General features: G+C 40.6%; 2 protein-coding genes across 2 annotated transcripts; both read left to right on the plus strand.

Annotated features, from left to right (window-relative positions):
- The first annotated feature begins 1,298 nt into the window (after window positions 1-1,298).
- Window positions 1,299-7,063, plus strand: LOC147303876 (cytosolic non-specific dipeptidase-like). Its single transcript, XM_086280973.1, has 11 exons — window positions 1,299-1,443; window positions 1,827-1,970; window positions 2,098-2,260; window positions 3,810-3,898; window positions 4,547-4,747; window positions 4,830-4,914; window positions 5,009-5,169; window positions 5,280-5,444; window positions 5,976-6,117; window positions 6,513-6,660; window positions 6,862-7,063. The coding sequence occupies exons 1-11, from the start codon at window positions 1,384-1,386 to the stop codon at window positions 6,926-6,928; spliced, it is 1,425 nt and encodes a 474-aa protein (XP_086137099.1). The 5' UTR covers window positions 1,299-1,383; the 3' UTR covers window positions 6,929-7,063.
- Window positions 7,064-8,241: 1,178 nt separating this feature from the next.
- Window positions 8,242-22,041, plus strand: recql4 (RecQ helicase-like 4). The gene is made up of 28 exons (XM_086280970.1): window positions 8,242-8,771; window positions 8,862-8,895; window positions 8,981-9,063; window positions 9,199-9,345; window positions 9,690-9,847; window positions 10,460-11,537; window positions 11,621-11,703; window positions 11,781-11,880; window positions 12,119-12,296; window positions 12,615-12,725; window positions 13,139-13,306; window positions 13,394-13,486; window positions 13,579-13,715; window positions 13,827-13,910; window positions 14,500-14,688; window positions 14,892-15,074; window positions 15,193-15,394; window positions 15,597-15,790; window positions 15,918-16,001; window positions 16,708-16,845; window positions 16,959-17,078; window positions 17,216-17,441; window positions 17,937-18,066; window positions 18,157-18,323; window positions 18,895-19,072; window positions 19,254-19,407; window positions 19,500-19,608; window positions 21,173-22,041. Exons 1-28 carry the CDS (start codon window positions 8,688-8,690, stop codon window positions 21,292-21,294), a joined length of 4,734 nt encoding a protein of 1,577 aa, XP_086137096.1. The 5' UTR covers window positions 8,242-8,687; the 3' UTR covers window positions 21,295-22,041.
- Window positions 22,042-23,167: the final 1,126 nt, after the last annotated feature.

Genomic DNA, 23,167 nt, shown 5'->3' on the forward strand with positions numbered 1-23,167 from the left:
GGGGCCCTAGCAAAAGAAGTTTGGGAACCACTGCTTTAACCTATCAGTGCAGACACCTTCAGCCTGTTCTTTGGGGTTTAGCGTCTCCCGATAAAATCATGTGCTCTTTACTCTTTTTTCAAATCTAAAACAAAACAAAAACAACAAGCACACGAATGCATGTTTAAAGACGAAATATTGACTGCATTCTCCTGGTTTGTTAGCGGCTCCTGAAAAGCAAGTCTAGCACACATATCTTCGACCAACAGTCAATCTGTGACACCAGTTAATCTGAAACACCGGAATAAAAACAAAGTAAGTCTGTTTTATGGGACAGGTAGATTTTAATGGTTCCCTTTGCAGTTCAGACATGCCCAGGAAACGTATTTGTCAGAGAGGGCTAGATAAGGTCTTAGCTATGGAGTGTTACCTACGTGATTTGCTTTCGCTTTGCTTAGCGATTACACCCGAGATACTTTCACTTCACTTGCCATTGTTGGCATTCAGTGCACACCTGTGGGAAATTACGATGTGAGTATTTCATTTTTTATTTTCAGATTCTCACTCAGCATGACACAATTTGATCGTCATTTATGACCATAAAATTCCATATTTAACCTTCTGTGCAGATCTGAAATGAGAATTCTATTTTATTGTCATTTTATGGCAAAGCTTTAATGTAAGCCACATACGTGTTGGCTGTTTTCTCACTGTTTGGTTCTGAAAGCCTGCAGCTCCAATCGACTGCAGCTATAGTTCTGCAAAATTATGAAGTGAAACGAGTTTGGCTGGAAATCAACCCCATGTTTATTTTGTTTTAAAGGATACACGGCACACCATGCTAAGACTTATCACTTTTTCCGCTCATAGCTCTTTAGGAATCAAATGCGGCAGTTTGCAGATTTACGCCTGGTGACTTTCATGTTTATCAGCCTAGGAGTTTACATACTTTGGTTAAAATACCTATAAAGAAAGGTAGATTTCCAGTCATGATTTAACTGTTGTTTTAATAAAAAGCAACTGTGCGAAAGAGGTGGAAAATCAACACCACAGCTCAACAGTGTTTCAATATCAGAATCTGACATTGTTTCAATGTCAACAGTATTAGAAAATATAACATCGAATCAATGTCAGGTTTCAACATTGATTCAATATCAAAACCTGACGTTGTTTCAATATTTTAAAAGGGTGCAAGGGTGACATTAGGTCAACGTCACACCTCAACTTTGATTCAATGACATCGTCTGATATTGACTAAACATTGTTTCAATGTTTCCTTGCTATCTGGGTTACGTGAAGTGCATGCGTGCATGAAGGGTTTGTCCTCTCATAAGATTGCACAAACCCAGACGTAGACTCACACCAGTCTGCTTGTTTAACCCTCAGATCCCATCACTACCAAAAATGGCTCATCTCACTGAACTTTTCAAGTATGTGGACGACCACCAGGACCTGTATGTGCAGGTAAGATCACTCAGAAAAAACTATATAGTGCAGCTGATTAATCATTACGTTTTTTGCATGATTGTCACTTGTTTTAATGGCTTATTGAGCTAACTGAAAACTGGACAGATTTGCAATTCCTTCACTTAAACTGGGATTATAGTACAGTTCCAGCTGTAAAACCAGTTTTCCTGATAAGAATCAGTGATATTACAACTGCTGCTCGAGTCAAATTTTGTGGGTCTAATGTCCTAAGAATAACTCATTGTGGCTCATTCTTTTGCAACAAGTAACTGCATGAAATAGTAAAAAACAAAAAGAAAAGAAAAGGGAAAAAAAAGATAAAATCTCTATAAAAAACCCATTTTAATGTCTTTAAATCCCTTTTTCGTAATTGTCCTCAGCGCCTCGCTGAGTGGGTGGGTGTCCAGAGTGTGTCTGCTTGGCCTGAGAAGCGCGGGGAGATCAAAAAAATGATGGAGATGGCAGCCAAGGACATCGAGAGGCTGGGAGGGACTGTGGAATTGGTGGACGTTGGCAAGCAGAAGGTCTTGCACTGGTTACATTTCTTAATGCATTAATGATTTGTATATTGCGTTATCTTTTCTACTTAAATTTCACCATAAATGGACCTTGTTGTTAAACGGTCACTCAGATTAAGTTTCATTCATGCAGCTTCCCTCAGGAGAGGAGATCACCCTGCCTCCTATCATCCTGGGGCAGTTAGGATCACACCCAGCCAAGAAGACGGTGTGTATTTACGGGCACCTTGATGTTCAGCCAGCCAACATCAGTGACGGCTGGGACACAGAGCCTTTCACTCTGGTGGAGAAAGACGGTAAGAGGAGAATACTTTTGGTCTTTTACAAAACAACTCTGGAGATTTTTCTGAGCTGGAAAGTTATATGAATAACTGAAGTCAGCTGGAACGCACTTTGTGCTTGTAAAAATAGATTAGAATTAAGTTACACCGGGTAGTTTTTGGTTTAGCAAAGTTATAATATCAAATATGGCTAAAAAAATGAGCTACAGTACTGTCCTGTAGATAGAATAGATGGCAAAACTAAAAGAAGAAGAAGAATTAATTTTCAGAGCAGCATAAAGGCAGTTTGTTACTATCAGAACATTCTAATAACCTGATGAGGACTCGGTGTTTTAGTGGTCTTAACTGAGATTACAGAAAACGAAAAAACAAATCCAGTCAGCAGGTTGGTAGTGCAGGATGACGAAGTGTGGAGTGAGGTTTGTAAATCCTGTAAGGTAGCATAACTAAGAGAAAACACGGTATCAACAAGCTTAACTATGTACACTGGGAACACTGGGTGAATGTATTTTTAGCAAAGATAAGAAACACAAAACGAGTCACAGAAGGGTCTTAAAAACATGAAAAAAGAAAGCTGTTGGCCTTCTTTAAGTTTTAAACTCTCATCCAAGAGACTTCTTCAATTCTAAAACAAATGGTTGTGTGTCTCAGGTATTTAACCCCTAATAGTTTTTCTCAGGAGGTTCTGAGGGTTGTTAATCATGCATCACATTAGCCAAGGTGTGAAGAAAACAAAAGATAAGGGCCATTACCATCATATGAGGTAAGGTTGAGACCTTGACCGAACACTTCCATTTAGCAAAGGTTCAAAGATTGTGCAAAGGTTCACATGACAGAATTGTGAAACACACTCGGCAAAAAGGCTCAAGTGAGGCGTTTTCCTTTGTGAGTCATGACTGGTCCTTTATTTCACAGACTGCATTTGTTTGTGCACATAACTAAGTCACTGCAGCATTCCTGAATTGGTGTCTATGCTTTGTTATGCTCCACACAGTAATGCAAAAGCTGCACCTGAATAATTTCAACCCTTTAAGGCTTCTTTGTTTTATGTTAAACAACACAGATTGACTCTGTTGAGCACGATCTTACGGACTCTTTAATACTGTGTAGCACAAGGTAACCTAACCATTTTTTGCTGCTTTTTTAGATCTTACATATGTTGCATCATTTCAGTACATATTTGCATTTAAACAAACTTTTTTGATGGGACAGGTAGGACAGGTTTTTTTTTTCCAGCTAGAAAATTGAGCACACGTGGTCTTATGTGTTTTCTGGTGAGAGTCAGATGACACAAAATGCCACATCCTCTTCCCCCTGTCTCATTCCTGCCTGCTCAGCTGTGTTAGTGCTGCTTATGTCACATTTTACAAAACCTGCTGCATATCATGCAGATCATTTTTTGTATCATAAACAAGGATTTCATATCATTAACCCTAACCTCCAAGTTTAAAATCAGGGCCTGTGGTGTGCTGACTATGTAATAAACATAACCTTAGAAACATTTTTCAATGCCAATAATTTCTCATTAAAACCTTGAAACTGAAACAAAGTTTTCTTTTTGTAGGTAAGCTCTATGGAAGAGGATCTACTGATGACAAGGGTCCAGTGTTGGCCTGGTTTAACTGCATTGAAGCGTATCAGAAGATCGGAAAGGTACAGTTACTGCCAGATTTAAGCTGGCCAACAAAAGGTGTTTCAAGTTTAGATAGTTTAAAGATGATATGATATTTTAGTGTGTCCTAAAGAATCAACCCTGTGGCCTGACATGCTAAGATGGGCGTGTTTGAAAACTAAATTGAAATTACTGACAGGAAGGAGTATATTGAGGTGTGAATTTTTATTCCAGTATCTGAAAATGTATACCATTACTTCTTATCAAGGTTTTTATTTTGTTTTTGTACAGTGATGATAAAGCAGAATAGCTACTATACAGCACTATTCTAAAAGGATATGTGGGTCATTTGTATCATTTTAAAAATATTATTTTAGCTTGATCTGTTGAGTTTTTCCTTACTTGGTGGTTTCTGATATGGCTCTCTGGATCTTCTGATAATTAGAGTAAATCTTTAGCAGGAATTTCATTAATGGGTGTTTAGTCAGAACAAATAAATCCCAGCTGGTGAATGTACAGTATTTATTTTTAAACATGCATTCCTGCTACCTGCTATTCACATTTATTCAGTGGAGCACCCACAATTTGATTGTATATGAAATTGTGGGTCATTTGTTGTCAAGAGATTATTTCAACTCTAGAAAATGAGCCAGAATTTTTTTTCTTATGCATCTCTCTTCTTGTTGCAGGACCTTCCCATCAACATCAAATTCTGCTTCGAGGGGATGGAGGAATCTGGATCTGAGGGTCTGGATGATCTTGTGTTTTCTAGAAAGGACACTTTCTTTAAAGATGTGGACTACATCTGCATCTCTGACAACTACTGGCTGGGCAAGAACAAACCCTGCATCACCTACGGCCTGAGAGGAATCTGCTATTTCTTCATTGAGGTGAAGTCCTGTTGGATTACTGTTGGTGGGGAGACACACAATCTGTGTATTTTAAAATAATGTTTTACATTCCAACCTCAAGGTGGAGTGTGGTGGGAAGGACTTGCACTCAGGGGTGTTTGGTGGCTCTGTTCATGAGGCCATGACCGACCTCATCGCACTTATGGGCAAGTGAAGCTGATAATTGTGATTTTTGGTCTCACCGACCTTATTTTACAGCAGTTTAGAGTTTTAATCATGTGTTTGTGACTTCCTGCACAGGCTCCCTGGTTGACAAAAGGGGTAAGATTTTGGTTCCTGGGATCTATGACAGTGTGGCGCCTCTGACAGCAGAGGAGCAAAAGCTGTACGAGAAGATCGACTTTGACTTGGATGAGTACTGTAAAGATGTGGGGGTTGACCAGCTGCTGCATGACACAAAGGCAAAGAAATTATTTATGTTGTTCGCATCACTCATTGGTGGAAATGTGCTGTATAATGTGGGGTCATTCACACTTTTTGAACCTAGTGTTCTTGATTTCTTCCACCATAGGAACAAATCCTCATGCACCGTTGGAGATATCCTTCTCTTTCCCTTCATGGTATTGAGGGGGCTTTCTCTGAAGCAGGAGCCAAGACGGTTATTCCTCGCAAGGTCATCGGCAAGTTTTCCATCCGCCTTGTGCCTGACATGGACCCTAGAGATGTGGAGAAGCAGGTAAACACTGTGATAGGTCACAATGATGGCATATAGCACTCACTTAAATAATGTAGCAGAAGTCGCTCTGTATCTCTGCCACTTATTGGTAGTTTGTTGCTCAGATGATTTGCTTAGCCATGCTTTTTTTAAGAAGTCCGTGAAACAAACTGCAATGTATAAAATTGAGAAATATTATGAATATATTATATTATGTAGTAAAAAACTGTGGAGGGATTTAATGTGAATGAAGGTAACTTTATTTAGACAGAAAACCAATATCACAGATCATAGCATTAAAATATACAGGCAAACCAACCAATCAAGTCACTTTCTTTTGCCTTACCTAATACAGTTCAACCCTTTGCACACATAGTGTTTTTTTTTTTAAACTGACTCTGAATTAACATGACAAAGAGATTTAGTTAAGTTTTACTACCTAAAGCTGAGTCTGGACTGACTGTGGGCCACTTGGAAGTAGCCACATGATTAGCTTCAGTTTGTTTCTGCATAAAAGCTCCAACAAGTCTAAGTTATTTTTCCCTCTTCAAGGTCGTCGATCATCTGCAGAAGAAGTTTGCTGAACTGGGAAGCCCCAATAAACTGAAAGTGAACATGGGCCACGGGGCCAAAGCCTGGGTCTCAGACTTCAACCACCCACACTACATGGCAGGGAGAAAGGCCATAAAGACAGGTACAAGGACTTAATGATAAAAGCTGTTAGATTAAAGACGGAGTTCACTCAATCTCCCCCATTTCTTTTATTTTGCTAAAAAGTCTAAATCAGTTCTGTGTTTTTTGTATTGCAAAAGTGTAAAACACTTTCTCCTGCAATGGTACAACTGACTTTCTTACAGTTTACATGTTGATACTTTTTCTTTAAGAGGAAAATATTTTTTCATGTTTCAGCTCCTGTCCTCGCTAGATGTTTCAGGACATTAAAAACAAAGACAAGCAAATTTTATAAGTTTTTTGTTATATGCATGTTTTTGTGAAACTTTTTAAGTCTTTTTCAGATATTTTCACTGATAGGAGTGTATCCAGTTTTGTTGTGACAAAAAAAGTCTTATCCTCCTCGTTGTGCTGTAGTCTTCGGGGTCGAGCCTGATCTGACTCGCGAGGGCGGCAGCATCCCGGTCACCCTGACCTTCCAGGAGGCCACAGGCCGTAATGTCATGCTGCTTCCTGTAGGGTCCTCTGATGATGGAGCTCACTCTCAGAATGAAAAGATCAACAGGTTGGTCACAGCTCACACCGTTTCACTTCTTTTGAAATGTGGAACAAGTAGGAACTATTGATAAAATGGATGAAATATTGCAGTAAAAGAAGATGATCATGTTTGTCATCTCCAGATTATTTCTGTTCTAAACTTAATGACAGGTAAAGAGAGTTTTTTAAATTATAAACCATTATCATCGCTTTATTTCTCCATTTTCAGATCAAACTACATTCAGGGAGTCAAGCTGCTGGGAGCATATTTCCATGAGGTCTCTCTGCTGGAGTGATTTGATGGTGTCTCATAATGACAGGTGTAATATATGCTCGTCCTTCATGTCAGACCATAAACTTTGTGGGTTTACCTTTCACAATGAATGGTTTTATACACCCTGCTGATAATAAATGTGTCTTTCTTACTTTGAGTTGTTTTTCTTTTCATTTCATGATGTAACAAGATGTACTTTTGATGCAGTGCACTGCTTACCATCATAACCGACTATAACAGGGTAAAATGTTGATAAGCTTAATTTAGAAGCTGTCAAATGTGATTGAGGCATCAGTGATAGCAGCATGACCAAAGGCTGGTACTATTTGGCGATGGAGATGGTTGTGTCAGGAAATATCAAGCTCATAAATAATGAGACTTCCATACTGGATCATTTAGGATTAACAACAACCACCTTGGTGATATTGGCCAATACGGTGTCCGTGGAAACTGTGATGCTGTTTTCCAAAGACAAGAGGAAAGAGAAGGCGGAAAGCATGTTAGGAGGCAGCAAGAGAGAGAGAAGAAATGGAGCTGCAGGAGGAATAATGTTAGACCTCAGATGAGGTTCATCATACAATGTGACAATAAGGTCCACAAAAAACAAAACAAAATCAAATAAATAAATAAATAAATAAATAAAAAAAATCTGCCTCTCTATCTGGACTCTAGTTGTTACGCATGTGGTCAGGATTTGATGGTAAAGTAGTGTTTTGTGTTCCTCTGGACACAGAGGAGATGAGCTGTTTGTAATGAAGTAATGAAATAGTTTGTAATGAAGCAGCCCTCCTCTAGATGAATCCTGTCTAAAAACTGAAATGATAGAAGTCAAAATTTACTAAAGAATAAAGGTGCAGGTAAGTATCCTGCAGGAAAAAAATTAATTTAGAGAGAGAGAAGGAGAAGATGCAGGAAGGAGAGCGTTGTAAATGTTATACAAGAACTTATGAAGACGTTCAGACATATATTCTTTTATATTCTTTAATTCAGTCTGATATATTAGCTATAAATGAACAATAAAAGTAAACTTGCCACTGTGGTGAAACGAGTTGTGAAACAAACAAGGGTCAGTTACTTAAACCAGTAGCACTTGATGTCTGCTTTGAGACATCGCATTAATTCATTATTACTATTTTTTTTATATGCCTGAAGTCCTGACAATTATAATAACAAAATGCGCATCTTATAGAAATTTCATGTTTACAGTATAATGTATCCCATAAACAGGCATAGATCAAAGAGCTGAGTCCTTTTAAACTGTCCATGTCTCTTTAATGAAGGCGGGTCAAAACTAAGCGGAAGTGCCTGCTTGACAAATGAGGTGACGAGTTTTAAGAAATTTGACGTTTTGCAAGATAAATGTACGTGCTTCACAGCTATGTATTGAAGGCGCTGTTGTTTCATTGCTATATTTTCATTTCATCATTAATGATTAAAAAAAATAATACTTGAACTCAATAGTTTGACACCAAAAAAGCAATTTTGTGGGATCGGAGGATACAGGAAAGAACCTGGCAACACAAGCTGACTTCCGGCGCGGGAAAATCGTAAACAACACAGCGGAAGGAGCTTTGATAGTTACTGTATACTTCACAAAAATGTCTTCATGTCATCTGCCATACTGGCAGAGATGTTAATTGGAGTGAGAAGAAGCTAAAGCAGCTAATAGAGGATAAACATATAAGCTTACGCTGCTACTTTCTTTGAAAAAAGAACAATAACGCCAATGTTATAACAAAAACTCCCGACAGCAGTTTGAAAACAGCCCTGTCCACCTCAGCATGGATCGCTACAATGACGTGAAAGTTTTGCTGAAAAACTGGGAGCAGGGGTTTGTCAAAGAGCACAAGAGAAAACCCAACAAGGTGAGTTAACTGTTAACAACAACGAGCTTTGTTAGCATGCTACCTGTTTTAGTATTATTGTTTATGAACGCTGAATGGTACATTTTTCAGGAGGACATTGATCGGGCTCCAGAGGAGACCAGAAGTGAGTGCTCGCCATCAGTATGAATTTCCAGCTGTAGTGTAAATAAGCGAAGAAGATTATGATTTATTTGGTGTCTTCCTTGCAGACTTGTATAAAGAATACCGCAGCTTAAAACAAGCCAAAGAGAACAGCAATGAGGCCGCCAATGGGCATACTCACAGCCAAAAGGTAATGAGGAGGCTCTCTTTGTGTCCATCGTTGTCTGACGTTTGTGTTTTAATCTCAAATGTAATAAATATCTAACATATCTGAACAAATCTCTCAATGAGGCTGTTGCTTTGTTTTCTGTCTCTGTCTATGAAGGAGTCAGACTGTTGGGGTTCCCACTTGAACCGCAGTGCATTGCCGACATCATCTCCCAAACTGACATCCCAGGACAGAGACAGTCTGAAGGCGTCTTCTCAGTATTATGGCCTAAAGCTTAAAAACAACTTGTCTTCAATCAGTAAGGTGAGAATCACCACACCTAATTCAACTTGTTGTGCTAAGACTGATTTGCCTGCAAAAGGACCATATTCACTTGTTGATGGCCATCTGTGAGGATGATGACATTAACCAGTGGTAGTTAATTTCATTTTCCCTACATGTTGTGTTGTTTAGTGATACAAAGATAATGCAAATGATAGAAATAATTTAAGGCTAATTTTTTCAATGATTTCTATCATTTCCCTGGATTACATGTGGACAGAAAACAATAAAATAAACTAATGAGATATTGAAATTAGGAAATTACCAAAGTAGCCATTATATAATAATGTGTTTGTTCTGCTGTTATTTATTTATTATTAATGAAGGAGAGGCCTGTGTCACTGAAGAAAATGCACCGTCCTGGTCGGCTACCTCTGGACTCCTTGAAAGATGAACAAACTATAAGAACAAAGAGCGTCACTTCTCCTGCTGCCACTGCCAAGACCACAACCACTGACTCTGAATTCAGTCCCTTTTCACCAAGGTAATTAGATCAAGGAAAATAATTTCATTTCATGTTAACAATAAGTGTTATTCAGTGATAAGTAAGTTATTTTGTGAGCATAGATGCTAATTTACTTTTGGACCAAAGTGATGTGCTGTTCTTTCTTAAGAGCCGAGCAGCTGTATTTGGAATTAAGAAAGGGAGAGTGAAAGTTGGAAATCCTTTATACAAGAATAGAAAAGATAACATAGACGTGGATAACTGTTTCTAAATCCTTTAATGAAAAAAATGACTTTAATTTAGTGATGGTTTTCAGTTTGTGAAAGCTTTTAGCTCATATGGATTACTTATATATATAACCAGAAAATAAGGAAAAGGAATTAATTTTAATTTATACCCGAGATACTATTTCTCTCATTTTTATTATAAAAATTTGATTGCTTTTGTTTTTAACACTACTATTAGGATGAATGAATTGCAAAATAAAGCAGTTTGGATATTGGAGAATCCAATATCGTCTTTTACTTTTGAGTGTTCAAGCAAGATGGTTACTAAGTAGTTGTTTTGCTTGTGCCACTTTAAAAAGCTTGAATAATGTGACTTTGTGATGATTTATGTGAGCCCTCCTTGTTATCACGTCTTTGCTTACAGAATGAATCCTTGCCTGGGATCTCTGGCTTCAAAGACGCTCCAACCAGCAGAGCCTGAAGAGCCGTTTCAACCATTTGAAACGTTCAGACAGGACAATGATGAAGCTGCAGATGCTGCTGGTAGCTGTAGCATTGGCAAAGACACTAGTTCACAATTCACTACCTCTGCTTTAAGTCCTTCTCCCATCAGATCCTCCACCCTGTTGTCATCCTTATCCCCTGAGCGAAATTTAGGGGCTTCAAAAGTAGGAGCCAGAACTATGGGAAGTGAAACTAAAGGCATTTTAGGAGATGTAAAAGAAAATGCTGAAACATCAAAAACTCAGAATAGAGGTACCGATTCTGCAGGTGGTGAAAGTGTAATTGGCTTTAACGGAAGTCCACAGATTTGTGGAGGTTTCAGAGGAGGCAGAGGCCTTGGAGCAAGGCCTTCTCCTGCCAGCAGGCTGAGCCTTGTGGACAGGAAGTGGCTAGAGAGGTGTCAGGTGTTTGGAGAGATGGGAGCAGAGGAGAAGCCTGGAGCAGGCAACCAGGAGATGAATGTGGAGCAACGAGGGATGGCAGAAAAGGGAGAAAAATTAAAAGGGGAAATGCAAGGAGTCGAAAGAGAAGCAAAGGAAGAGATGGATATAGAGAGAGAAAGACAGGAGTCATTAGAAATGGGAAGAGGTAAAAAGTCTGAGAGTGTAACAGGGGATAAAATAGTCACTACTAGTGCTACAAACTCTGGAAAAAGCAAGAAAGAAGGGGTTGGCAAAGAGAAAAGGAAGGGACAGGAGGAGATGGAAAGAGGGCAGACATCACATATAACAGCTGATGATGACAATGAAAGCAGTCCAAAAACTAAAGCTTCAAAAAATAGGAGGAAGAAGAGGCAGCGAGAAGTGGGTGACACGCAGGGAAACACTACAGAAGAAGGAGGAGTAAAAAAGAGACGGAGAGGTGGTAGAAAGAAAGAGGAGAGCTCTGACGTTAGCCCCAGCTCAGCTCACGGAGGAGCAGGAAAGAAAAAGAGAAGCAAGAGAAAAGAAGGTGATGGAGAGGGTGAAGGAGAGGAAGAAACCAAGGGACCAAAAAAGGCAAGGGGGGATTTGGAGGGTGCATTGTATGTCTTATTTTAAGCTTATATAAGATTATCTGATGTAGCTTTGCTTCTGTCTAGATGCCCCAAGAGAACTTGTTTGGAGACATAGAAGAAGAATTTGGAGTTAACAAAATCTATCGGGCACAGTCTGCTAGAGCCAGGTAGGACAAAGTGCATGTGAGGAAAGCAGAATGTCTTTGAAAGGTTTCTACATGTGTTTGTTTTCCTGTTTTAACAGAGTCGCAAAAGGAGCCGAGGGTAACTTTGTGAAAATAAACCTGAAGAAGAAATCTCATGTCAAAGGCTATGCCCTGAGAGGGATTGCTCTGCGCAGACAGGTATATTACATTTATTTATTTGTTTGTGTGTGTGTGTGTGGTTATCATTGTGCATGAAAGTTTAAGGCCTATTTTTTTAGGTTTACATATCAAAAAGAAGTGAGAAGAAGCGCACACTTTCTCAAAGAGTTTATGCTTATATCATGTATAACACGTCCTTGTTATAATACAAACTGAGTAATTAAAATGCATTTTTTTATATTTTCTTGGTGTCATAAATGTCTTCTTGGTGTTGCAGTTGTACATGCAGAAGTTCCAGCTGAAGGGAGAGCGTTTCGGTGGAGGTGGGGGATATTTTGGCAGAGGAAGATGGGGGGGCTTCAGAGGGGGTTTCAGAGGGGGCCTCAGTCGACAGGGTGACACCTGCTACAAATGTGGAGGGACCGGACACTGGGCTATTGACTGCAAAGGGCGAGGTGATGCAGGAACAACAATAACTATTATTAAACGCATATCTCACCTTGTTGTGATTCCTTCAGAATGCTCTAGACAGTCCTTAGTGTCGTCAACACGGCAGTCACACCCATAGTAAGAGGAAGTCAGTTAGCAAAAAGATTACTTGTAGGGAGGGTGGCTGTAAAGAGAGAAGAGCTCTCTTCAAAGCTCCAGCGACGCCCTTCAGTTCGTCTTTTATCTGAAGGATGACGGAGTTGCTCTGCTAGAGTCCAAAAATAAAGTTTCAGAGCTGGAAATCAGCATCACAGGTCTGTTAAAAGTTTTGATATGTTTTGCAGCCCCTCCACCTCCTGTTGCTGACGAGAAGGCGGTTGAGGAGGAGCCGTTTGAATTACCCACCCTGGAGGAAGTTGCCAGGGCAACTGGGACACTACAACCTCAGCCACAGGGTACATCTGTTGACTTGATTGCATGCCGCTCTCTGACAGAACTAGTCGGCTTATGCATGACTGCATAGTTCCAGTGTCATAAATGCACTGTTTAAGTTTTACTTTGTGCATCATATTCATGACATTATGTGAAATTTAGTTTTATCTTTTATCTGGTTAATAACTGTTCTTACTTTACAATAAGAGCAGTTATTAACCTTATGTTTTCTACAGCTAACACATAGACTGGAGGTGTATGTTTACATCTGCTCATTAATGGAAAAAAGTTTTTAACACTTTGTTCATGTAAATTTGTGCACATTTATTTTTAGAGCTTAAATTTGAGCTGTTTTAAGTAACGAAGCTGTCAAATACAGATGTTTTGTGTTCCTAAGTCGTGCGCGTTTAGACCCTGATGCGTTTGTGTGTTCCAGTGGCAGCATCCACTTTTAAAGAGGAGCAGAATGATCAGGAAAAGGAAGTGGACAGTAAGCGTAAAGATGAAGTGCTGCTGAATGTGATTCGCCCCGATTATGAACGACCTCCTCCTCCTCCACCCATGGAGCCGCTTTATGAGCTCACAGAGGATGGAAAAGTCCAGGGTAAGGACTGCACACTGATCTCATGAAATCTGAAAAATAGACATACAGTACACTGGCCTAAGAACTGATTTTTCTCTTTATATTAAGAAACACATGAAGATGTTTATTCGGCTCTAAGAGATCTTGGCTATCAGTCATTTCGACCAGGACAGGAGGAAGCCATCATGAGGATCCTGTCGGGTATGTAGTGAGCACACTCATGAGCTCATCTGCACACACTCATTTGCTAATTTACAATCTCTCTGTACATGTTTGTGTGTTTCCACCTTTAGGTCTGTCTACCCTCGTAGTGTTATCAACAGGGATGGGCAAATCGTTGTGCTACCAGCTCCCAGCTTACCTCTATGCTCAGAGATCCAAATGCATCACTCTGGTCATATCGCCTCTCGTCTCTCTAATGGACGACCAGGTAAACACTTGTACACCTGATGGCTGTAGGCACAGAGCAAATCTAATTTCTCTAAACTAATGATAGAGTTGAGAATGTATTTGCTGAATATCTTTTTGTGTTTCTGTGCAGCTGTCTGGCCTGCCAGCCAAGCTGAAGGCGGCCTGTATCCACTCCAATATGACAATGAAACAGCGAGAAGCAGCGATAGAAAAGGTAAAAGGAAGTGCATCAAGAATAAGATATGAGTGAGACTGAGCCACGTTGATTACAGCTTCTTGGTTAATGTCATTGAAAAATGAACAGCCTCTTATTGGATCCATGAATCCAGTCACACTAGATGCAAGTCTTTCTTCTCCTGCAGTCCCAGTTCTTTGGCTGGGATGCAAATAAATGGTTTAAGATAGTTAGTCATACAAACATATTTATTTATTTTATTTTTAAATATTCTGCGACACTCAGATGCCCTTTTTTATGCCAGTGTGAATACAAATATCCACATATGGTCTTAAATCAGATAGAGTTGGAATTTCAAATCAGTCAGATCAAGGTGTGTGCAGATGTGGTCCCAGCTCCATATGCTCGCACACCTCTGCACAGAAGTAACAGCTGTTTTCTCCACAAAAAGTCAAAATGTGTAGTTTGTCCCTCCTCATCTTTCTGCTTGCGATTTGCCGACTTCTACAGCACCTTATCTTCTAATTTCAGGCGTGAATTAATTGACTTCTATGCTTATTTGAAACTTTACTATATCATTGATTATTTTCCGTTCATACCTTGTATTCACCTCCTGCTATTTTTCCAGGTGAAGTCAGGCCAGGTATGTCTGCTGCTGCTCTCTCCAGAAGCCCTTGTTGGGGGAGGAGGTTCAGGTTCAGGGTGTCTTCCTTCTGCTCAGGAGCTCCCTCCTGTGGCCTTCGCCTGTATAGATGAAGCTCATTGTGTCTCAGAGTGGTCCCACAACTTCAGACCCTGCTACCTAAGACTCTGCAAGGTGGGTTGATGATTTCTGGAGATAATTGTACTCTAACACAAGTGATGTTAATTCTGCTACTTGTTCAAACAACTCACTGTGTTGAACTTTCCAGTTTGAAACAAGTAAACAGTTCTGTCAAATTTATGTAAACTGGCTTCTTTAGAACAGTGGTATCACTCTTGATTATCTCTTTAAGTCTTTAATACAGTGCTTGTTTGTAGGTGTTACGAGAGCGTCTGGGAGTACGATGCTTGCTAGGACTCACAGCTACAGCCACTCTGTCCACTGCTCTGGACATTGCTAAACATCTGGAAATCAGTGATCAAGCCGGCATTGCTGTCAGATCTGCAGCTGTGCCTCCAAACCTGAATCTTTCTGTGTCCACGGATAGAGAAAAGGATCAGGTCAAATGAGTGTTTTTGTGTCCTGACTGACATTTATTTGTGGATTTTTAGTAGTTCTAGATCCAAGAGTCCTTCTCTTACTAAAATGAGTTTGCAATGTGTGCAATTGTCGTCTTAGGCTTTAGTCTCCTTGTTGAAAGGTGATCGGTTTGGTTGTCTTGACTCGATCATCGTCTACTGCACCAGAAGAGAGGAGACGGTGCGTGTGGCGGCACTTCTCCGAACCTGCCTTCAAGGGGTGCTGTTAAAAGAAAACAAGAAGAGCAGCAGCAGCAGTCGGTCAGAAAACAACCCTGTAGGGCAGAGAAAGAAAGAACTGGGTAAGTGTTTTTTAAAAATGTGATTAATTAAAAACTAGTAAGGAGAGAGTTGATATGGCGGGGGAACAAGTGAAATATGTATGTGGAGCCTATGCTGTGTTATGGAAATCTGTGGTACATAACTTAAGATAACATTAATTACAGGTGAAGTCTATTTCCTTCAGTCTCCATGACTTTGTGGTTTTGTCCTTTATGTATTTAGCTCGGAAGAAGATTCGTAAACCACTGAAATGGCAGGCTGAATCGTACCACGCCGGCCTGTCGGGGTCAGAGCGGCGACGCGTGCAGAACAACTTCATGTGCGGAGAGCTCAGGATCGTGGTGGCCACAGTGGCGTTTGGCATGGGCCTGGATAAATCTGACGTTCGTGGTATCATCCATTACAACATGCCTAAGGTGGGCAGTGCTCGGATCTATCCTGACTCGTGTCTCTTCATACTGGACTTGAAAATACATTAAATATTTTTTAACTTTCTCTTTTAGTCTGTTTTGGGGCATCTTATCCTGTTTTTCTTGTTGACAGAGTTTTGAGAGTTACGTTCAGGAAATTGGGAGGGCAGGAAGAGATGGAGAGCCGGCTCACTGTCACCTTTTCCTGGACCCGGAGGTGAGTCTTAAAATTGTGATTACTTTCTTCATTACTGATGTCAATGATGTAGTTACAGAAAGCAGTACTGATGCAGTGGGATTGCAGTTCTTGGAAAAAATAGGTCTTTGTACACATTTGTTGTGATGGTCGACTGTGCTTAAGAAATGAACTTCCTCAATGTCAGCTGGCAATTTCAAACAAATCCCGTTTTAAATACTTTATAAATAATGATCTTTGGGGGCGTTCTGTGTCGGTGTAGATAAAATGACCCCAAATAAACCAGAGAGAAAGTGGAATCATGAACCTTCTGTCATATTCACAATCAGTTTGTAATAAAATGTTTGTGTAAGTAAGAGAGAGGAGTTGAGATGCTCCCGGTCATAAAGGGATGGACATGGTCAGCACAATACACATGTAGACTGTAGTGTTTAAGTGATTCTCAGTGGGTAATGAGAGGTCCAAAATGTGCCATGAAAATATCACACTGTTACACCACCAACAATCATCTTTCTTCTCCATTCTGGTGCTCTGTTTGAACTTCAGCAGGTTCCAACCGAACGTGTGCATGTGAAAAATGCATAGAGTTGCTGTCGTGTTGAGTGTGATTGTCTGATGATGAGATATTTGGACTGACAAGGAGCAGTACAGGTGAACCTAATAAAGTGACCAGTGAGTGTATATTGCATATACGAATAATATCATGTCATTCTGTGTGTGATTGTAGGGTGGAGACCTCCATGAGCTCCGTCGCCATATCTACGCAGACACAGTGGACTACTATACGGTGAAAAGACTGGTGCAGAAAGTTTTCCCAGCTTGCAAATGTAAACAGATACACCAGAAACAGCAGGAACTCTTCAAGGTAACTCCTCCTTCGTCTGTCTGTGAGTGTGTTTTAGCCTGAAGAAATGTCTTTGTCTGTAGAACTCAAACTTTCTGTGAAGTAAAGGACTGTGTGTCTGTGTGTTTGTGTAGGATGTTGAAGACTCTGAGCTGTTGGAGGTGATGGATGTGTGCGATCAGGAGAGCAGCATGAATTCTTCTGCTCAGCAAGACATGTCAGACAAAGATGAATCACAACCTGCTGCTGCACCTGTAAGTAAAGTGGGAACTGGTCTCTGATCGCTTCACACAATAGAGAAATTTAAACAAAAAAATAATGAAATGCTAATTTCATAATTACTTTTTTAGTACATAATTTTTTTTGGTAATATGACTATTTTTACTGCAAGGAATCAGATCTCAGTTCTGCTGGGCTAGCCATCCGAGAAGACAACGATAAAAGAGAGGAACGAAATGAGGATGAGATGAAAAAACAGACAGAAGACCAGAGAGATAACCGGGAGAGGGACCAAGAAGAGGAGCGCTGTGATTGGCCCAGAGAGCGAGTCTGTCACACGCACGAAAGAGCGATTCCCATCCAAGAGACCATCGAGGCTCTGGACATCACGGAGGAAGGTGAGTGGAAACGTACACTAAAAAAATCACATTGATTGATAAGACAGTAAAATGAACAGGTGTAGGCTGATTTGTACACGGAAAGCACATTAGCATAAATCTTTAAACATTTTAAAAATTATTTCTGACTCGAGGTTAAGACAGAATTTAAGCCTGATCTCATCCACGCAGGTTGTTTAGTGGCTCGTGCGCTGAATCCGCTGAAAGCAAAAGGCCAAAAAGCTAAAGCCAAAACAGTTTGATGACCAGATTACGCTCAAACAGATGAATTTAGAAAACAAATAAAATGATACAACTGGAGCAAACGTTGCATTAAAATAAGAAAACCATCTAATAAAATCACTCGTATTTATTCTTATCTGGTTTAACAGAACAAAACAAATCGTGTAGATTACAGAAATTCAACCTAAATTTCCCAAGAAACACTCTAAAATCCAGCAAACAACAACTACTCCCAGTGTTTTTGAAATTTTAACATTTTTTATGTTTTTCCAGGTGTGGAAACGCTGCTCTGCTATCTGGAGCTGCACCCACAGCGCTTCGTGGAGCTGCTCCACCCCACTCTGTCTGTGTGTAAAGTCAGCTGCTACGATGGGCCGAGGCAGCTCCAGAAAATCACTAAAATGTATGACAACGTTGGCCGGGCACATGAACGTGTGCGTCTGTGATTGTAATGTTACTGTTAAGACGTCTTAAACTTGTCTTTTCTCTGCAGTTGTCCTCCGATCGCTGTGGTGTTGGCCAGGCGGCGGATGGCGGGCGAGCGGGTGGAGCAGTGCGACCAGCTTGAGTTTGATGTTGTCGAGGTCGCGGACACTATGGGATGGCAGCTCCCTCTCGTGAAGAGAGGACTCAGGCAGCTGCAGTGGAGCACCGATAGAGGTTTGTTCATGAGTTCATGTTTGCTTTGTTTTCATTTAGTATCGATTTAGTATCCACACATTCACAGCAATAACAATCCAGGCAGTCGCCATGGAAAATGTTTCAGGGAGGATCTCAGCCCTTATAAAGTCTGAAAATGTCTTTAACATACATTTAGTAATAGAAGACCTTAAAAAGTATTAAGCTGCCTTGAATTCGGTTCAGAAGGGTCTCACATCACTGAGAGTATGAGAGGCGGAAACGGGCTGCCATAGATACTTTTACTGTACCTACAATTTTCCTGACATCAGTTTGTGTTCTTAAGACAATCTGACCTTTTATATGTATTTTCCTTGCAAGTGTAGTTTAATTTAAAGTTTTACTAAAAGCCCATAAAAAGTACAACTTGCTTATACATGTAGGGATGCCCTGTTGCCTTCTAACGTCAGTGTCACTCTCTGATCGACCCTCTGTGGTTTTAGGGTCTAACCTTGAGTCTAAATTTAGTTCTGTGAGATGCTTGTTGGATGTCTCCCTTCTTTTCCTGCTGGGCTGCAGTAGAAATAATCAGTCAAAAATGCTTTTGTTTCAGCTGGGGGACGTAGCGGCGTCCTCGTCGAATTCTCCAGTCCTTCGTTCTACTTTCGTTCCTATGGCGACCTGAGCGATGAGGAGATAGACAGAGTCTGTCAGTTCCTCCATAAACGAGTGCAGGACCAAGAGAGAACGCAGCTGTACCAGCTGACGGCCTGTTTTAAGGCCTTCAAGAGGTACGCTAAGCTTTTTTAATTATCCGCTGATTTTATGGATTATCCACTAATTAAAACAAACACATTCTTAAATAAGATCTAGCCTGTTTTCCAGTATTGGCTAGCTTTGACCGTTTGTCTTTTTGCGTGCAGTTACCCTCTGTCTGCTTTGGTGTTTGACTTTGTGTTTGCTGTGCTTCAGTGTTGCCTTCTGCAGCGTACTGTCCTGTGTAGACGATCTGGACGAGAGCCGCAGTTTGCAGTTAAAAAGCCTTCTGTCCGAGTACTTTGATAAGAGGCGGGACGGGGACCACGCTCTCAAACCTTTTGATCTCGAGGAGCTCGACAAATATAAGGTTTTACAAAGACAAATAATGTAGAAAACTTTTCAGGAGTTGTAGTTAACGTGAAGTCTGTGAACGATTCGGCTTACCTCTGTATGTTTTAGCTGTTGGACTGGGAGGATCAAATCAGAGCCGACATCAGAAGTTTCCTCTCCAACCGAAGTGACGAGAAGTTTTCTGGAAGGGCTGTCGCTCGTATCTTCCATGGCATAGGTGAGGACGCACATGCGCACACACATTTACCTGCATAAGCGCAGGTAGTTTTTTTTCTTTTTCTTTTTTTGGACCAGAACATTTTTCTCTCCAACCCTTCTCACTGAAGTACTTCATGCTTTACAATAAATGTGGAGGTGTTTGCTTGTTTACATTCACCTTTACACATATTCAGAATGTATCCTTTTAAATGGCACCAAATTATCCAACTTAAAAAAGCTGAAGCCTGTCTGCTGTGAATAGTTGGTCACAGATTTTTTTTGTTTGTCAGAACATCAACTCCAAAGCAGTGAACCTATAAACCTCTAGAGGTCGTTAGAGAGCTAATTTAGGACTTTTCAGTTTTGCTGAGATTTTAATAGTTCAAAGTGTACAAACATAAGCTAGATAGCGTCAGAAAATTGTTGCTATAGATTATCTGTCAAGGCATGGAACGAAATTACTTATGTGTTATGTAAAAAAAGAGAGAAAAAAGGTTTTGAGAGGCCTTTGTGTTGACCTGTCAGTGTGTTCAGGCTGTATGTTGTACTGGATGGACTCCCTCCTCACTACAACTGTAAACTGGGATAAATAGCTAAGAAAATAAGGAGCTGAGAAGTTTGGGGGCTCGGGAGATGACTTGCGTTGGAAGTGCCAAACAGTTTGAGATTCACTGTGCTCAGCTAATCACATGTTCACTTCTCAGCTGACCAATGGGCTCTTTATTTCAAAAGTCTAACTCCCTCCTTACACTTATCTTTTATCTTTAATTTATATAAGTTCTCAGAAAGAACATGATGTTTATAACATATCTTTTTAAGAACCCAAAGCGTTTAGACAAAAAACCTCGTGAACAGGTGACATTTTAACTACTTGTTGAAATTTCCAAAGCCGGGGCGTTACAAATCCCAGATGGGAACAGTCCCCACATAAGGACTGAAGACTTTCTGTGGGGACTCGAGAGCACGACTTTATCAGGAGAATTCGGAGTCTGGGATGGGGTGTAGGGGAGGAGAAGTTCTGATAAGTGAGGAGAAGGATTTTTAAAGAAGATATAGGATCTGACTTGATGCAGGTAAGATCTCTGGCAGCTGACTTCTGAACATACCAAAGAGGACACCAGTGCAGTGATGTAGACGAGAAAGTTATGAAGACCTCCATTAGGGTTTCAGCTGTACAGTCTGACACTAACCTGAATCTGGATTTATGCAAGAGTGTAATAACCGCAGATACAGGGATAATCGCTCTCACATTTTCCTACATTTGAATTTTATTTTACTCTTTTGGGATTCTTTGGCTGTCAACCTGAAAAAAGGTTGAGGTGGCACGTTTCTATTAAAATAAGTTTTATCCAGCACCTCCCAGAATTATAGACCTTGATCTTTAGCCTTCCTTTTGTTATTAGCCACAGTTAAACACAGCTAATAATAGTAATTGTGCATTGATATTTAACTAAGGAGAAGTTGACAGTGCGATTTATTTCTCATGTATGAATTTCACTGTTTGGCCTTTGATCCATCAGCTGTGGATGTTGAAGTAAAAACTTCTATAAACTAACGCTAAATAAATCCAACCTGTGTTTCAGGCAGTCCGTGTTATCCGGCTCAAACCTACGGCAAAGACAGACGTTACTGGAGGAAGTACATCCAGTTTGACTTCAACCAGCTCATCAGACTGGCCACTCAGGAGATCATTCGCTTCAAGTGATCGACCAGATGGTCCTATCTTTTTTTTTTTTTTTTTTTTAACGTACGTCTCATTTGTTTGTATACAAAAACTAAATAAAATATATTTTTGTATCTTGGTCTTTGAGATGCATTTATTTAAAAAATAGGACAACCACAGAACAAATCTGTGGTCAGTAAACATAAAACCTCACATGTCTGTGAAGGTTCTCAGTCATTCAGGTCATCGTAGTCAAAGGAGCTTGCAAAGAAAAGCGTCTGGACTTCTTTAAGTTGCTTGAAGACGTTTCACCTCTCATCCGAGAAGCTTCTTCAGTTCTAAGGTCAAATGGTGGAGAGTCACATTGAAGAGAACGGCAAACTCAACATCGAAGTTTACCGGAAGCCCACACACACGGACCAGTACCTCCTCTTTGACTCCCATCACCTTCTGGAACACAAACTTGGAGTAATCAGGACCCTACACCACCGGGCAGAACATGTTCCCTCTAAGCCTGAAGGAAAAAAGAAGGAACACACACATGTAAAGGAAGCACTCAAAACGTGCGGCTATCCTAAATGGGCGTTCTTAAAGTCAGCAAAGAGGCACAGAAAAGAAGACCAGACACCAGCGAGGGAGGATAAGAAGGACAGACGCAACAACATTGTCATCCCCTATGTAGCCGGTGTATCAGAGAAACTCAGGAGAGTTTTCTCCAAGCATGACATCCCGGTGCATTTCAGACCCAGCAACACGCTCAGACAAAAACTGGTTCACCCGAAAGACAAAACGCCAAAACACAAACTTAACAATGGTGTATACTGTACAGTGCAGCGAGGAATGCTCAGACCTCTACATTGGAGAGACCAAACAGCCACTTCACAAGCGCATGGCACAACACAGAAGAGCCACCTCCACAGGACAAGACTCAGCAGTCCATCTGCATCTTAAGGATAAAGGTCACTCTTTCGAGGATGCCAACGTTCACATTTTGGACAGAGAGGACAGATGGTTTGAAAGAGGAGTGAAAGAAGCCATCTATGTCCACTGTGAGCGACCATCTTTGAACAGAGGCGGTGGTTTACGACACCAACTCTCTGCCATCTATAATCCAGTTTTGAGTTCCCTTCCCAGACGCCTTAACACCCACTCACATCCTGGGCCATCTGACCTCAGGAATTCGCATGATAAGGTGGGGCCAGGTTTCACAATGAACACACCTGAAACTCTGGCTGATAGGGCTTTGGAGTTGACGTCACGCCGCAATGCATTGTGGGAGCGCGGCACCATTTTCGGGGTCTACGAATCAAATCAAACACACTGTGTTGGAACAACGATTACAAGATGCTTAAAAGCAGCTCAAACGAGAATGGACTGTATAGAGACCGATTGCGTCCAGAGGCGAAGCGGCGGTACTTGCAGAAAATAGCGTGCATTGGAAATGTGGACCTGTATGAAATACAGCCGTGGAGTAGAAACCCTGAAGACCAACCGCTATTGACGTAGCCTGACATATTTCATAACTTATCTGTGGAGTCAGCGCGTACAAGTCGTCATTCAAACAAAGGTAAGTCAGCTCGAGTACTGCGTGTGAAATGCGTTTGATTTCCCTGCAAACATTCACATTAGTGCAGCATAAATTCATTCATGAGGGGAAATTACAGTGAGAACATGTGGAGGCTGTTAGGTGGATAACATAGTGAGTTCAGTGCATTGATGTGACATTGTCCTGAAGGATTTAGTTATTCTCTATGGTTAAAGAAATTGCAATGATTTATTAATGTTTATTATAAATAATTCTAATTATACATCTTGCTTCCATATTTGTATCCTGTGTCACTAAAAATACATTTTATTTTAGTTTTATACATTGATTAATGACCTGCAGAATCTCCTTATCATATTAAGTGATTCA

Source organism: Aulonocara sp. 'chitande type north' Nkhata Bay, linkage group LG22 (assembly GCF_057382095.1).
Source record: "Aulonocara sp. 'chitande type north' Nkhata Bay isolate Kocher_YH1m ecotype deep benthic linkage group LG22, A_spYH_male_GT1.1, whole genome shotgun sequence".
NCBI classification, from domain to species: domain Eukaryota; kingdom Metazoa; phylum Chordata; class Actinopteri; order Cichliformes; family Cichlidae; genus Aulonocara; species Aulonocara sp. 'chitande type north' Nkhata Bay.

Bases quoted from the DNA above. Each gene is read 5' to 3' on its own strand.
- recql4 (XM_086280970.1), top strand. From the start codon at position 8,688: ATGGATCGCTACAATGACGTGAAAGTTTTGCTGAAAAACTGGGAGCAG. The intron at 8,896-8,980 runs GTGAGTGCTCGC...TCTTCCTTGCAG, and splicing joins GGCTCCAGAGGAGACCAGAA to ACTTGTATAAAGAATACCGC. The intron at 13,911-14,499 runs GTAAAAGGAAGT...CTATTTTTCCAG, and splicing joins GAGAAGCAGCGATAGAAAAG to GTGAAGTCAGGCCAGGTATG.
- LOC147303876 (XM_086280973.1), top strand. From the start codon at position 1,384: ATGGCTCATCTCACTGAACTTTTCAAGTATGTGGACGACCACCAGGAC. The intron at 2,261-3,809 runs GTAAGAGGAGAA...TTCTTTTTGTAG, and splicing joins CACTCTGGTGGAGAAAGACG to GTAAGCTCTATGGAAGAGGA. The intron at 3,899-4,546 runs GTACAGTTACTG...TTCTTGTTGCAG, and splicing joins CGTATCAGAAGATCGGAAAG to GACCTTCCCATCAACATCAA.